Source organism: Poecilia reticulata, chromosome 2 (assembly GCF_904066995.2).
Source record: "Poecilia reticulata chromosome 2, P_reticulata-male-v2, whole genome shotgun sequence".
Lineage (NCBI taxonomy): Eukaryota > Metazoa > Chordata > Actinopteri > Cyprinodontiformes > Poeciliidae > Poecilia > Poecilia reticulata.
In genome coordinates, this window is record NC_088831.1 from 25002802 (window position 1) to 25016957 (window position 14156).

The window sequence follows — 14156 nt, forward strand, 5'->3', positions numbered from 1 at the left end:
TCATTTTGAGAAGAGGTATTTACAGGAGCTCAGATTTCAATCTGAACCCTCCCACCAAGCCAGTGCACATACAGTAACAAGAACTGCACCAGAGGCTATTTTTGTGGCAGGAGTCGTGGAAGTCCCTGTGTTTACCCCACAGCCGAAGGGTAGCGGGGCGTGGGGGGGTGGGGGGGGGAAGCTCAGCTGTTTATCTTCTCTACGGGAAAACGGCTGGTGCAACAGTTTGGGTGTATGTGTAATTTAAAAATCCGGTGGACTGCAGTCACCCTTAAGAAAATACCCAAACATGACTGCCACTGGGCACGTTCCTGCACCCATCAAAATGGAAAACTTTTCCCGATATAACGATTACATCCTCTATCAGGATATCTTTCATAAGTCACTGGAGCTATTCTAACCGTAGTTGGAAGTTGCCTGCTGTGTTTGATCCAGAATTTCTAGTTTTGAGCCAGAAGTGGAAAAAGTCCAAATCCTGCTGCCAAGCGTTGTTTAGCACTCACTGCTTTCAAGTTAAAGACGGGGTTTGGCAGTTTTACTGAATACCCGCTAGATCCGTAAGTTGAAGTTGTCTTGAAGAAGGGGAAACATGTTTTCATGATATTCTACAACCAGTTAAATCAACATAAATCCATTCGGCCTACGCATAATTTTGGTCATGAGAGGAAATTGACTTTTTTTGATTAATGAAAACATCCAAAATCAATAGCTGGATGCATTCCCAAAGGCTACAGCGACAACACTAAAATGTCTGTCATTGAAGGTTTTTTGGACTTTATTGTAGTAGGTGCACCATCTTGCTATAGGGGATTTTCGCAAGCTAAAGTCTGAATTTTGTAGAGTTTTTTTTGGTCACATTCAGCAGCCCATGCTAGTGTTTATTTTTTACGTTGGTCTATCATATAAAATCCTAATAACTGTAGTTGTAATGCTCCAAAATGAGAGAAAAAAAAAAGTTGAAGTGGCTTGAACGGTTTTGTGAAGTACTGTATAAGTCTAAAATAGATCGCTGTGATCGAATGACATCAAGTTGAAAGAAGTTCGGGAAACTTCTAGCTGACAAACGTGTCCTTTCTAAGTTTGGATCGTTTTGATCCTTCACTAGAAGAGAAAACACGTGTTGCTTGGTTCTTCTGTAAGTTTAGTAGGACTACACTGGCTTCACATTGGTGCACCTTGCTTTTGGCCCGCCCAGACAGAAGCAAACCCCGGCCTGTGATTGGCTGCCGTGCGTCAGCTCAGTGGCCTGATTTTCTCTGCGGCTGACACAGCCCCGCCCATGACCAACTACTTGCTCATCAGAACAGAATGTGTGGTATGTGGATTAAATCTTTGCCATCTTTCACCGGAAGGGAATGTTTTAAAGATCTACAGAACACCGGCACTGAGGTAGAAGGATGAGTCGTGGGTCTAAAACTTATGTGCATTAAAAGCAAATATTTGTATTAAGTTTTTTTTTTTTTTTTTTTAATTGTCATTATTATTTGCATGAGATCTGCACCTGTTTCTGAATGAGTGTTCCGCAAAGAAGAGCCCGTCCAACCGGTCTGTGCAGACGGCCACTGTACCAGATCTAGGTGTTAATGTTCCCGTCTCTGTGCTACTTCAGGTCATCCGGTTCAGGTTTCAAACGTGACAAGCAGGTTTTAGGAACCGCCTCAGAAGCCGCTATAAGAAGGGATCCTCCAGAGCTGGGAACCACAACGAAAGAGAAGAGCTCAAAGAAGCCTGACAAGAAGAAGAGAAGCAGAAACAAAACAAAACAACAACAAAAATCAGAGCAACTTCAATCAAGATGATGATGCAGCTGTCAGAAACCTCCAAGCAGAAGAACTCGCTCTTTAACGCCATGAACCGCTTCATCGGCGCCGTGAACGACATGGACCAGACCATCCTGGTGCCCACCCTGCTGCGGGACGTCCCGCTGGAGGAGGACAGGGAGATGGGCGTCCTCAAGTCGGACGTGGAAGACGGGGACATGTACAGCTACTACGAGCTGCTCAAGTCCATCCGCAGTGACATGGAGTGGGGCGTCCGCTGCGCGTCGGCCGACGAGAGGCTCAAGGAGAGCATGAAAGTCAGCCGCTCGCACTCCTCCGCATCCACCTGCTCCTCCATGTCCTCTTGTTCGGCGTCGTGCTCCGAGGAGGAGGACGAGGGAGAGGACGAGGACCTGCAGAAGCAGTTCCAGTACCACCTGACCGGACTGCAGGGGGTTCTGTCCAAGCTGACCCAGCAAGCCAACTCGCTCACCAAGCGCTACAAACAGGAAATTGGCATCGGAGGATGGGGCGTGTAAAGAGAGGCGCGCGCACCAACTGGACTGTAGATTTATTTTATAATACATATATTGAAAAGGCTCACTGGCTGAACTGAACTTTCTTCCTCAGCGGGCCTGACTTCTGCTGCTGTTGAAAACAATTATCTGAAAGGTGGTGAAGAGCGCAGCGGTCTTTGGTCCTGATTAAAAACATTGACGAAACTATTTAAGCCTCTATTTAACGTATTTATTACCCCTCCCACCCCCGTCGTGCGCTCGAGCTATACACACGAAAGCTTGTAACGTGGGGAAGAAGTGGACTGAACCAAGACTGTCAAATGACTCGTCATCTCCTCTGTCGAGATGACGGTGATGTCAGTGGGTTCACGTGGATGTGTCTTTTGCTGACTCGCTCGGTCTGATGTTTTGCTTAGATTTTTTGTTCTCTTTGTTTAGAAGGAGGCAGATGCTTACTGTACAGCTTGCCCGTGATCTCTTTGTGTCCTACATGGTCAATGAACTGGAATCAAATGATAATTCTTCTGCCCGGAGAATGATGAGGGTTTCCATGAGATGCTTGTCTCTGTTGTTATTGTCGTTTAGCCTGTTCGGTATTACTGTTATTACAAGGTCCATCTGTCAAAACAAGCAATTACTTTTGTATGCACTTTTAAAAAAAACATATAAATATACGTGCACTTAATAAACTTTTATACAAATTTACTACTTTTTGGAGTGTCATTTTTCTGCCTGACTGCATTTCACATTTCAGCGCACCGTTACCGCAACTTAGAAGTTTGCTATATATTTTTTTTTTTTGGGCAATGATGCTACACCTACTAACTGCTTGGGTGTTAAAAATAGTCACATATGTTGGCTGTTATATTTTTAGGATAGGGATCTAACTAATCGAAACTGGTTGTTGCGAACATGTATTTAAAATTTTTGCAACATTTAGCTATAAACTTAAATGTGTTACAGAACACACATTTGCACCCTTAGAGAGTTACACAAAAATGACTAATGATGATTTTTTTTTATTTCTTAGAGAAAACAAGCAACCTAGACCAACATAAGTGAAGTACACCTGTCCTATTTCTAGGACTTAAATTTGCTAAGATTAATCCATGTTTTTGTGAAGCAAAAGGTTAAACTAGCCTCATAGTTGCATTGCTGTACTGCCAGGTTTGTAAATCCAAGAAACAACTCAAACAAACCTGTATGATGACAGGAAGTATAGGCAAGAAGAGCTAAAACAGCTAAACATGATCCAATCTAAAGAAACTTGAGAAAAGATAATAAAAACAAACAAAAAAAACAAGGTCATTCCAATAACTTCAGTCTTGACAAGAATTAAGTAATTTTTAAGGTTTAGAAACAAAAATCATGTCTATGGAAAAGCTCCGGGACACCCCACCAAAACAAAAATAACCGCTAACCAAAAATTAATCAAAGACTTGTCTCAGATTAACTCACAGGACATTTTGACGACACCCAACACTTCTGGGAGAATATTCCATGGACCGATGAAACAAAAGTGAATCTTTTTGGGAAATAAACCTTCCAATACATTTTCTTATCCTGCAAAACTAACAGAATAAGAAAAAAGGACTGAAAAAGAAAAAAACGGACTGTGTCATGATCTGGATCTGTTTAGCTGCCTGTTAGCAGTCTTCTTGTCCGACTCTGATCCCTGGTCATGATCAACCTTCAACGATGGTCTGCTGAAGAACATCCATCCATTTTCTTGCACCCTTGTCCCTTGGTGGGGTCAGGAGGGGTTGCTGGTGCCCATCTCCAGCTAACGTTTCAGGCGAGAGGCGGGGTCACCCTGGACAGGTCGCCAGTTTGTCGCAGGGCAACACAGAGAGACAGACAGGACACACAACCATACCATGCACACACACACTCACACCTAGCGACAATTTGTAGAGGCCAATTAACCTGACAGTCATGTTTTTTGGACTGTGGGAGGAAACCAGAGTACCAGAGTGCCAGAACATGCAAACTCCATGCAGAAAGACCAGGGCCAGGAATCGAACCCAGAACCTTCTTGCTGCAAGGCAACAGCTCTACCAACTGCACCTCTGTGCAGCCCGCTGAAGAACATACAATAAATAATATCACTATTTGTACCATTAGTGTTCAAAATACACTGTTAAAATTTGCCTCATTGTGGTGCAAATTCACTATGACACAATTAGCTTTAATGTGGTGGACGTTAATTTTGGTGATAAACAATGCTTTGCATAATTGAGTTCTAGCAATATACCACTGACTGTGTTTTCCCAAAACAAGCTGTTAGTGGGGAAAGGTGGCTAATGTGAGAACAAAACAACAACAGGAAAAATGACTTCATCTGTTTATGGTTTGGCTAAATACAGTAGCTCTGAAAGAGAGATACACATTTTGTGCACATAATTTCGCTTGCAATCATAGGTTACTTTATGTGGTAACAGTATTACCAGTAGCTATATTAATAGAAGCTTTGCATAGCCACTTACTATGCTGAGTGTGTTTAAAGAGGGTTGTGATTAAATGACTAGCAGGTTGAGGAACATTCCCTGAGTGTTAAGTTTCAAGTGCCAACACCTTGAACCACTGATACTCAGCGAACTGGAGTCTGTTTTGGTATGTTTTGATGCTCCATGCAAAGGTGCAAAGGTGATTGGATCAAGAAATACATTTCTTTTCTTCTTTCAGGTTTCGCAGCTGAATAAAAATCGAAATGCCTCAAACTTCTGTGACGTGACTCGCTTGAGAAACATTGCTTCCGTTTTCTGAATCTAAGTCGTGTTATCTTAGTTATGTAAGGTCTCAACATGAAAAACAGGAAAGAAATTCCAGTTTTCTTTCATTATATCGCGGCTGACTCACAACAAAGGCCGCGCGGGTGTAGCTGGACGTTCGGTGACACCATAAGTCAATAAAGTTCAACACCCTCTTTCGCCTTTGATCGCCTGGCATTATGGCTGCTGCGCACAAACATAGAAATAAAGCACAGAAAAATCCAGTACTTCACATGAGTTGGTCAACTTATTATTACTATTACCATTAAACATAGCAAACATATATATATTTTTTAAAACTCACTGTCACTGTGTGTGTACTAATGGCCAACAATTGTATGCAAAAGTTGTGAATTCCTTCAATTTTAAATAACGTCTGTTGAACAAATCAGACTTTCTTTAAATCCACTAAAATTCGTCTTGAGGAATATTTTTTCAAGGTTTTAGTCGTTTTATTTTGACATATGCTGCTTTTTACTATATTTTTTTTGGTCATTAATTAACTAAAAATCTGGCATGCCTGAGTATTGTGTGCAGTGAATTCCTTAAGAAATTGAGGATTTTGGATAACTGGATAACAAAATGAAGGAGCAGCATGTCAGAAATAAATGGGTTTTAAAAAATAAATGGGTTTAAAAAATAAATGGGTTTTTGTCATTCTACAAATGAATCTGAACCTGAAATAAACTCATGGATGCAACATACATCAGTTGTCCATTTTTATGCAAAGTACCTGGCTGATATTGTTATATGGGAACACAATTGCTTATATAACAAATTTTGCTGTCTTTTTTTATGTCTACAGATGTAACAAAAACAGTAAGTATAAAATGTATTTCTCTAGTCCAAAGGCATAGTAATAAAGTAACAAGCAAGAAATATGGATGTTACTTTATAACGATCTCCTGAACCAGATGTCCGTTGTATGTTTAACCTCTGGAAAATAATTAATCTTAAATCTCTGACCCTAAATAAGCTTTATAAATAAAGTTTGATTGAATGATTGTAAATTAGTTTGCAAGTATAACAGATACTAACACAAAGATAAGTGCATTGAATTGTAAAAGGAGGACGTTATAAATAACCATATGATTAACCACAGAGATAATAGTGTTACACAATAAAACAAAAAAATCTGGGCTGGGCCATCTTACTGTAAATTGTAGTATCACCAAAAATATATCTTTTCAGGAAATAAAAGGAAAAACAACAAATCTTGCTTCTAAATGTAAATTTACACTGTTTAGTCAAAGTTATGTGCTTTTTTTTATTTTAAATACACAGTTCAATGGAAACCCCAGACAAATTTGGAGTGTGATCAAAGTTGATTTTCCCCAAGAACACCCACACACACACAAAAAATAAATAAATAAATAAATAAAAAAAAATAATATAGACGGATTAAATCCTAACATGTTAAATAAAAGTTAACATGTTAGAAGCAACTTTATATGATGTAAAAACTATTGTTGGAAGGCCAGCAACAACAAAAGCATCAGGACAAAGACACAGTACAACACACCTCTAGGCAGTTCATTCATGTTTCGTAAGAGCGGTTAGACGACTTCTCATCTCTTACAGATATAATCTTTGTTACATAACAAGTTTCTGCTTTGTCCTTATGGATACTCACACATTCCAAAAGAAGAGGTTAATTTAAGAGTATACCAACAATCACCATGTACTAAAGCATAACATTCAGAATGTAGTGCAAAGTTTTTTAAATGGCTTTACAGAAATAGTGTGATATTATTTACTCAGAAGTAACCAGGCAAGTGTCCAACCTATGTGTAATTTAATCGCCGTATAAATATGAATACAGGTGTTCTGTCAAAACATCCATACTAACTCTGGAGGAGCTGCAGAGATTCACAGCCAAGATGGGAGAATTTGTTGATGTATAACTCTCTAATTCTTTGTACCTTGCTGGCAAGATTTTAAGTGATAAAGAAAAAAATGGCAAGAAGAAAGCAGTTGTTGAAAGAACGTCATAAATGTCGCCTTTGAAGTTTTACACAAGTCACAGCAAACATTTTGGTGAAGTCGCTCTCATAAGAGAGATCAAAACTAAGCTAATTTTCTGTGTGGTAGAAGCCCTGGACATACAACATATTTCATGAAAGGTGCTGTTGGCAGGATCATGCACATAGTATGATGGTGTAGTTCAATTGAAGGCAATTCTAGAAAAGGAAAACATTTTTGGAAGGCAAAACCGAAACATAAAGTCAAAGGAATTCAATCCATTTTGTGAGAGAGCCAGAATTTCAGTCTCCATAGATACAAAATTAGTGCAGACCCATTCAAAAGTACTCTATCACATAAAATCCCAATAACATACATTAATATTTATGTTTGTAACATAATTACGTTTGGAAAAGCTCAAGGGTTACAAATTCTTTAGGTCAGGATTCTTAGGACAATTTTATTTAACAAATTAAGTTTCTAAACTTAAATGCTGAATATATAAAATGTCTTCCTCTGAGTGGAATTTCAAAATAACCCAAAAATATTTAAAGTATGTTTGAACAGAAAAAAAATTCCCTCATGTCACACAGGGTTTCATCATGCACATACTGGGAGAGTTACCCTTTATGTCCCTTCGCGCGCACGGTAGTAACAGGAAGTAAAAGGGAAGCTACAACCAAACCATAACAAGCTGAGCAGAAGTATTTATTTTAAAGAAGTGTTGTCTTAAAATGGACTCTCGGAGTTTAAATAACGAGTCACGCTGCGTGTTTTTTAACTCCTCCTCAAAGGACAATCGATGTGTAAGTAGCCACTGTTAGAGTAGCAGTAGCTTTAGCTTTGGAGCTAATTAGCCACATAATCACGTTGCTTGTCAGTTTGTAGTAGATAATTATTGTCATTATTAACACGAGTATTATTTATCAATGATGTTTTGTTTTTTTTTGGGGGGGGGTCAGTAATTATCAGTTGGCCAACTGATGAACGGAGCTTGACAGCTGCATGTTTTCTCATGCTAATAATAGCAGTGAGCTGCCAGCCATCCTGAACAATTAGCATCATTTCACCGTTGCTGACAGGAATCCCACTGAATCAGCGCCAGTTTTCAGGTATAGCGTTATTTATTAGCCCTGAAAAAGACATCGATCTGTTAAAATACCCAGCAAACATGGGGTACAAAACAAACTAATACTGTAACTGGAGCTATTAGCGTCATAGCTTTGTATCGAATCCATTGTTTACAAATAACTAACAGCTCATTAGCAGCAGGAAGTGAATGATTTGATCCATGTCCAAGAAACACGATGACACTGAAGTTTAGTTCTGTATTTCACACAATTGAGATTTTGAATATATCGCATTAGCTGTGTGAAGCTCGTTCACAAATGCAGTTCCTGTCAGAAGTTTGTACATCACAGTCATCACCATTAATTCAGACATTTGATTTTGACTTATTTTTCATAAAACTTAATTAAAACTGAAATACAAGAATAGGTTGCACTATTTTTTAACTTATTTAGAATTTCTTTCTAATCCACGCTGTTTCAAAACTAAATGTACGATTTTAACGATTATAATGATATTAATAATTAGTACAGTAATAAATATTATTATTGCTATTCTGAGTATCTGTCATAATTCTGGATGGATATTTGAACTTTAACAATCAGATATGGTAGCAGTCATATAAATAGGTTGGTTCTCTGGCTCCGACGTGACATTCTAGCATATTCTAAATATTTTCAAAAAGACTGGGGTTGCGGCTTTAAGCAGGACTTTCAGGAAGCATTCCAAATCCAGTTTTGATGGGTCTGACGGATTGTTTTCTTTTTTGTTTTTTCCCAAATCATCAACTTCTCCAGGTTTTAACTAGCCGACCCAAACAGACAAACAAGAAAATCACTTGGGATGTTCAGGGACAACCTAAGAGCTACTAAAGCCTATCATGAACTGGAAAGTTGCTAAAGTGCTGCTGTCTTCAGTAAAGCAGCTGTTACATCAACATGGACTCTGAAGGCACTAAGCTAGAAAAAAGCTTTAAGCATGTCTGAAATTTTTCAGCTACCTGCATGGACAAATCCAAACATCTCCCAGATAAAACTGTACTGATTACAAGAGACAAATATTGAGCTTTTTGGCCACAAGGACATGGCTCAGATTTAGAGGAATCAAATTTAGAGAGGCCTTAAGATCAAGCACGGTGGTGGCACCAGCAAACTGACAATCTCTGTTCTTGCTTCCAGGAATACCATTGCACAAGGGTTCGGAGGAATGATGAAGGAGCACTCTAAATATCCAGCCAGATCTATTACATAAGCTTGTTGAAGTTTACAAATAGTACCTGGTGTCTCTGTAACTTTCCAAGAAATGTTTACCCGAATATACATTGGGGGTTGTATGTAAATATTAGTAGTTCAGCATTGCTTGGATCAGAGAAAATTCACAATACATTTAAACTTGCAATCCCAGTTCTTGTTTTAAACGTATGTAAACCTCTTAGCGGCACCACAAGAAATGTCTTACATCAGAATTAAGAGTTCCTCTGTCATGGCTGCTGCCTAGCTGCTATTTGAATTAAATAATACTGTGCTGTGCATAGATATGCTGAAAGAAAAATGTTAAACATCCATTAGAGATTATTTTGGCTCAGTTTGATAGACAGTCCTGCAACTCTTATGCAAATATTCGACTTTCTTGAAGTTGGTGTATTTAAAAAAAGTACACACGACACAGACAGACAGTGAAGGCCATCAGACATTGTAAACAGTAAATGCCCCCGTAGATGTATCGCATTACCATCATGAGGTGGGATGGTTAAAGTACATGTGGGGCACACAGATGCCCCAGTCGCCCAACATCACTAAGTTATCTGGACTGAGTCAGTTGGTGAACTGACTTCAAAATAATTCATTTGAGTTTTGATCAGTTTTGTTAAGCAGCCTTTTTTTTTTTTTTTTTTTTTTAGCTACTTTTAAAAATGTAACCTGGTAACCCCTGATACCAGCAACCCCTCCATGTTTACTGGGGATGCACCAATCAACTTTTTTCACTTCCAATACCGATACAGATATCTGAGGTTTAGTATCAGCTGATGCCAATCCAATACAGAAAAACGGTGCTGAATTAACTTAAAACATCTTTTTTTTTTAAACACATACATAAATGTACTGAATTACAAATTTATTTGATAACTCTGCACTAGTGCAGCACACTTAAATACACCGGTAGCTTCATAAGCTTGGCCAAACATGTAAAAAGAACACAGCTTTAATTTGTTCAGTCAGTGCAATTAGGAGTATAGCAGCGAATGTGAGACTAATTATATATATATATATATATATATATAAAACTTAAACTGACAAAAACAATAGGTTGCCTATCTTGTTCAAACATGTACAATAAATAACTTTATACCATGATGCCGTTCAGAGCACAAAGCATAGAATTAGACTGAATAGATCTACCCTTATGGATAGATCTATTCATAAGGGTAGATCTATCCATAGATCTACCCTATGGATAGGGTAGATCCATAGGGTAGATCCATAGGCTGAAATTGGAATCGGTCCCAATTTCAGTATTGGGACCGATTCAGTTTCGGTCCCAATACTGAAATTTCTTCCAGTATTGGGACCGATACTGATATTGAATCAGTGCATCTCTAAATATGGAAGGTCTTTCAATTATTCAACAGATAGATGTTTTGTAAAAACAGCAACATGTTGCAGTGATGCTTTCCCCCTCCAGGCCTTTATATAGATTATCAAAGTGATCGAAGGGTGTTTTTTCCTTTTTTGTTTGCTTGTTGACGATGCGGCTTTCCTCACACACTGCTGCTAACCGCGTGTAACACGATAACAGCGACGTTCCAGATCTGAGCGCGTGGGCATGCCCTTCTCTGCTTTGCATGCGAGACGTCTGCTGGCCTTTTCATTTTCCCCGAAGCCCGCCGGACTGAGTAGCAGCCTTCTCATTCTCTTCATTCCTCGGTGCTTTTCCTTTCATTTCGGCGCGCCACTATCCTTTGAGTTTAGCAAACACGCAAAGCGTCTGGTTCCTAGCTCTGCTCATTATCACATCTGCCTGCGCCTGTACGTCGTGTGTCTCTCAGCTGTCACTAACCAGCACCCCGCATCCCCCCCCGCCCCCTCTTTGTTTGCTGCCTGGCAAAATAGGTCGGATTCGTGTGGATGTGACATCCGCGAACACCTTTGAGTACACGTCTCAGGTGTCAGTACATTGCAGCTGTTTATGCTTAGCGAGCTGGAGTACTCTGAGTGCAAATCTAATTTTGCAATCCCTCCCCAGTCTCTGGTGTGTTTGCATACACGTACACAAACATACACACAAACACACACACACACACACACACACACACACAGGTAAGCTGGAACAAATGGCAGTCTTGTCGTCCTGTTGGCGTCTGAGCTCGTGATTATTATGATGATAGCGCAGCATTTTCTCCGCACTTCCGAATATGTTTCCAGAGGGCTTTACCTGAAACAAATTGCAAAACACACGGTTAAGTGTGCCAACCACTTTAATATGTCGTGAGCCGTGGACTAATCAATTGTTTCTGTTTCACAGGCGGTGATTTTATCAGTAAAACGAGCCACAGGAACCTTCTCCTTAGTCGGATGGTGAATATTTCCCTGTCTTTTATTCTGTCAAATTAGCAGAGCCGGAAAAGTAACGGGGATTTGTGTTTTCCCAATTTAGAAAGCCTGTTTATTTCCTTTTTAAATGGTTCAACATTTGTAATGGGTTAATCAGCAGAGGGGGTTACATCCACTAACAACTTGTCAAATTCTATTTGCCAATACCGAATAGGTCTCGATGGAGGCGTTGGGATGTTGTGGGGAGGCGTCTTACTAGAAACGTAAGCAGTCGACGTAGGGTTGGACAAAATGACTTCAAAATAAAACCTTCAATTGTTGTATACCGGGTCCGATTTTCGATTTTAATCCTTTTTTATTCTCTAAAGAAGAAATTGCTAATGACAAGGAATATTTTCAAAAAGTGGCTCGATCATCCCATTAAAACATTATTTGGACGGCAGAATATTAGGGCCAGAGTATGAGTTTTTTTTTTAATAATGAGAATATAGTCATATTATTAGCAGCATAAAGATGCGATTTTACCAGAAAAACATCTTAAAATTATGAGAAAAAAAGTTTTTTCGTAAAAAAAAAATGCTTGGATTAATTTTTTATTTTTCCTGTTAGAGTTCTCCTAAGATTATTCTTCATTGTTCTTGTAATATTAACACTTTAATATATTCCAGAAACATTATGACTTTATTTTTGTTAAAAGCATACCTTAGCCTGACCCTCAAATTTTGTGGTACAGGTGGCTTGAATTCAAAGTCCAAATAAACAGAAGCTGTAAGCATGCTTGTCAAACAAGATGGCCGCCCTCGGTGTGCTGATATCACTCAGAACTATTGAAACCCGACGATCAGTCAAATAAAATCCTGATTTTCCAAGCATTTAAAAAAAACTAATTGGATTAATCGATAAAACCGATTTATCGCCCAGGGAATCACAACGCAGAGAAATGTTCAGGTGACTTTCCTCAGCCACTGTAATCTCACATCCCAGCTCTTAGCGACTGAACTCTTTCCCTCTAGAAGTCACAGTGCTTTCCTTCCTGAAGAAGGGAGTATCAGAGACTACATCCAGAATTTGGGAGTTGAGACGATGGACTGCAGTCTTGCTTTCAACCCCACTGCCGGGATGAAGTCAGGTTCTCTGAGTTTGACTTTTTGTGTCAGAGTAACGCATCCTAAATGCTGGTTGAAAAAAAGGGATGCCAATCTGGTGACCATCGTAAAGAGAAGGTGCCAGGATATTGCGGTTGTGTGCTGTTCTCCAAAGCAATACAACACCTCCTGTTTGCTAAATAAAAAAAGTCTTTGTCCAACTTTATCTGATCCAATTAACAAGCATCAAAGAAAGTCAGTAAAAGTTTAAGTTGTGATGCTTTCATGGTTGAAACTCTTATACTATGCACAGTTTTGCTTCTCGAACCAGAAATGCTTTTTTCTTTTCTTTTCTTTCTACTGTTTCAAGGGAAATAAACAGGCTTTTAAACAGTACATTATTTTTAACGAGAAGCATTGCTACTGCAAAGCAATAATCTGGCAACCAAAATGTTCGTACCTTTTGAGCTGTGTTTCTTAAATGAGCTGTTGAGTTTTCCTTCCTAAAGAAAACATAAAGGACCTCGTATTTAGCATGTGTAGTAAACGGATATGTTAGATCTGTGATTGAGACTCTGAAATTGGGGTGTGCAAAATATTAAGATTGAAAAAAATTATTTCTTAACATGATTTTCTTGCCACTCAAATTATTGTTGGTTTATTCTAAAATTGTCGGTGCGAGATTATGCCGTTGCAATAAAGCATTCATTTATTTACACGCCATTACATGTTAACCATGGGTCCCAATAAAAGGGACAATTAAGGACAAAATAACAAAGAGGAGTTAACGGTTATAAGTGGTTGGGTGATAATTGTCGGTGCTCATTAAGGACGTGGCAGCACCTGTCTTGGCCGTTGTAAATAAATTGTATGTCATCTCGGGAGTAATTGATGTCATTCTTAAAGGGAGCATACCGTAGTTTGCAAGTTTCAGTGACATCAGCTGCAAACGATTCGTATTGCAGCCAATTTATTACAATTTCAGGCTGCACTGCAACAAACAAGCAATAAAAAGTAACAAGGTAAATAAAGCTTTTCGGGGAAAAAAAGCGTCTTAACAAAAAGAACAATAAAAGAAAAAAGTGCTCATTAAGGCTTAAAGCCTAAACATCTGGAAACATTCCTACACTTAAACAGTTGTGCATTTCCTCGAAAATAACCTAAAGAACCGGATACCATCCGATGAGCTCGGATGAGATTTGCGTTATAGATCTGAGGTGTGCCGGCCCGGATGGAGGAGTTAATCATGACATTAACCTTTACAACCAAGTTTTAACCTTTATACTAATCATGCCATAAATTCTATATTCATAAAGCGTTTAGCTCTTTTTAAATCTTAACATGGTTGATTGATTTCCGGTGCTGTGTATGCGCCACACCCAGCGCTGTCAGGTGTGATATTAACTTAATAATGCATAAAATGCTCATGGAGGGTGCTCCT

The 14156-nt window shown here is 39.0% G+C and overlaps 2 protein-coding genes across 8 annotated transcripts in view; both read left to right on the forward strand.

Annotated features, from left to right (window-relative positions):
• Positions 1-1617: 1617 nt before the first annotated feature.
• On the forward strand, positions 1618-2983 carry LOC103479424 (mid1-interacting protein 1-B-like). Its single transcript, XM_008433833.3, has one exon. The coding sequence runs from the start codon at positions 1796-1798 to the stop codon at positions 2297-2299; it is 504 nt and encodes a 167-aa protein (XP_008432055.1). The 5' UTR covers positions 1618-1795; the 3' UTR covers positions 2300-2983.
• A 4645-nt stretch (positions 2984-7628) lies between these two features.
• The window catches only part of LOC103479434 (cyclic AMP receptor-like protein A), a 74352-nt gene continuing 67824 nt past the window's right edge, over positions 7629-14156 (forward strand). For 2 of the 7 annotated variants that reach the window (XM_081601484.1, XM_081601499.1), the window contains exons 1-2: positions 7659-7817; positions 11602-11654. In XM_081601484.1, the coding sequence (XP_081457610.1) occupies positions 7814-7817; positions 11602-11654 (57 nt within the window). In that variant the 5' untranslated portion in view covers positions 7659-7813. Of the gene's footprint in view, positions 7818-11601; positions 11655-14156 lie in introns of all 7 variants that reach the window. The other 5 variants (XM_081601490.1, XM_081601471.1, XM_081601481.1 and 2 more) reach the window with 5 other exon arrangements.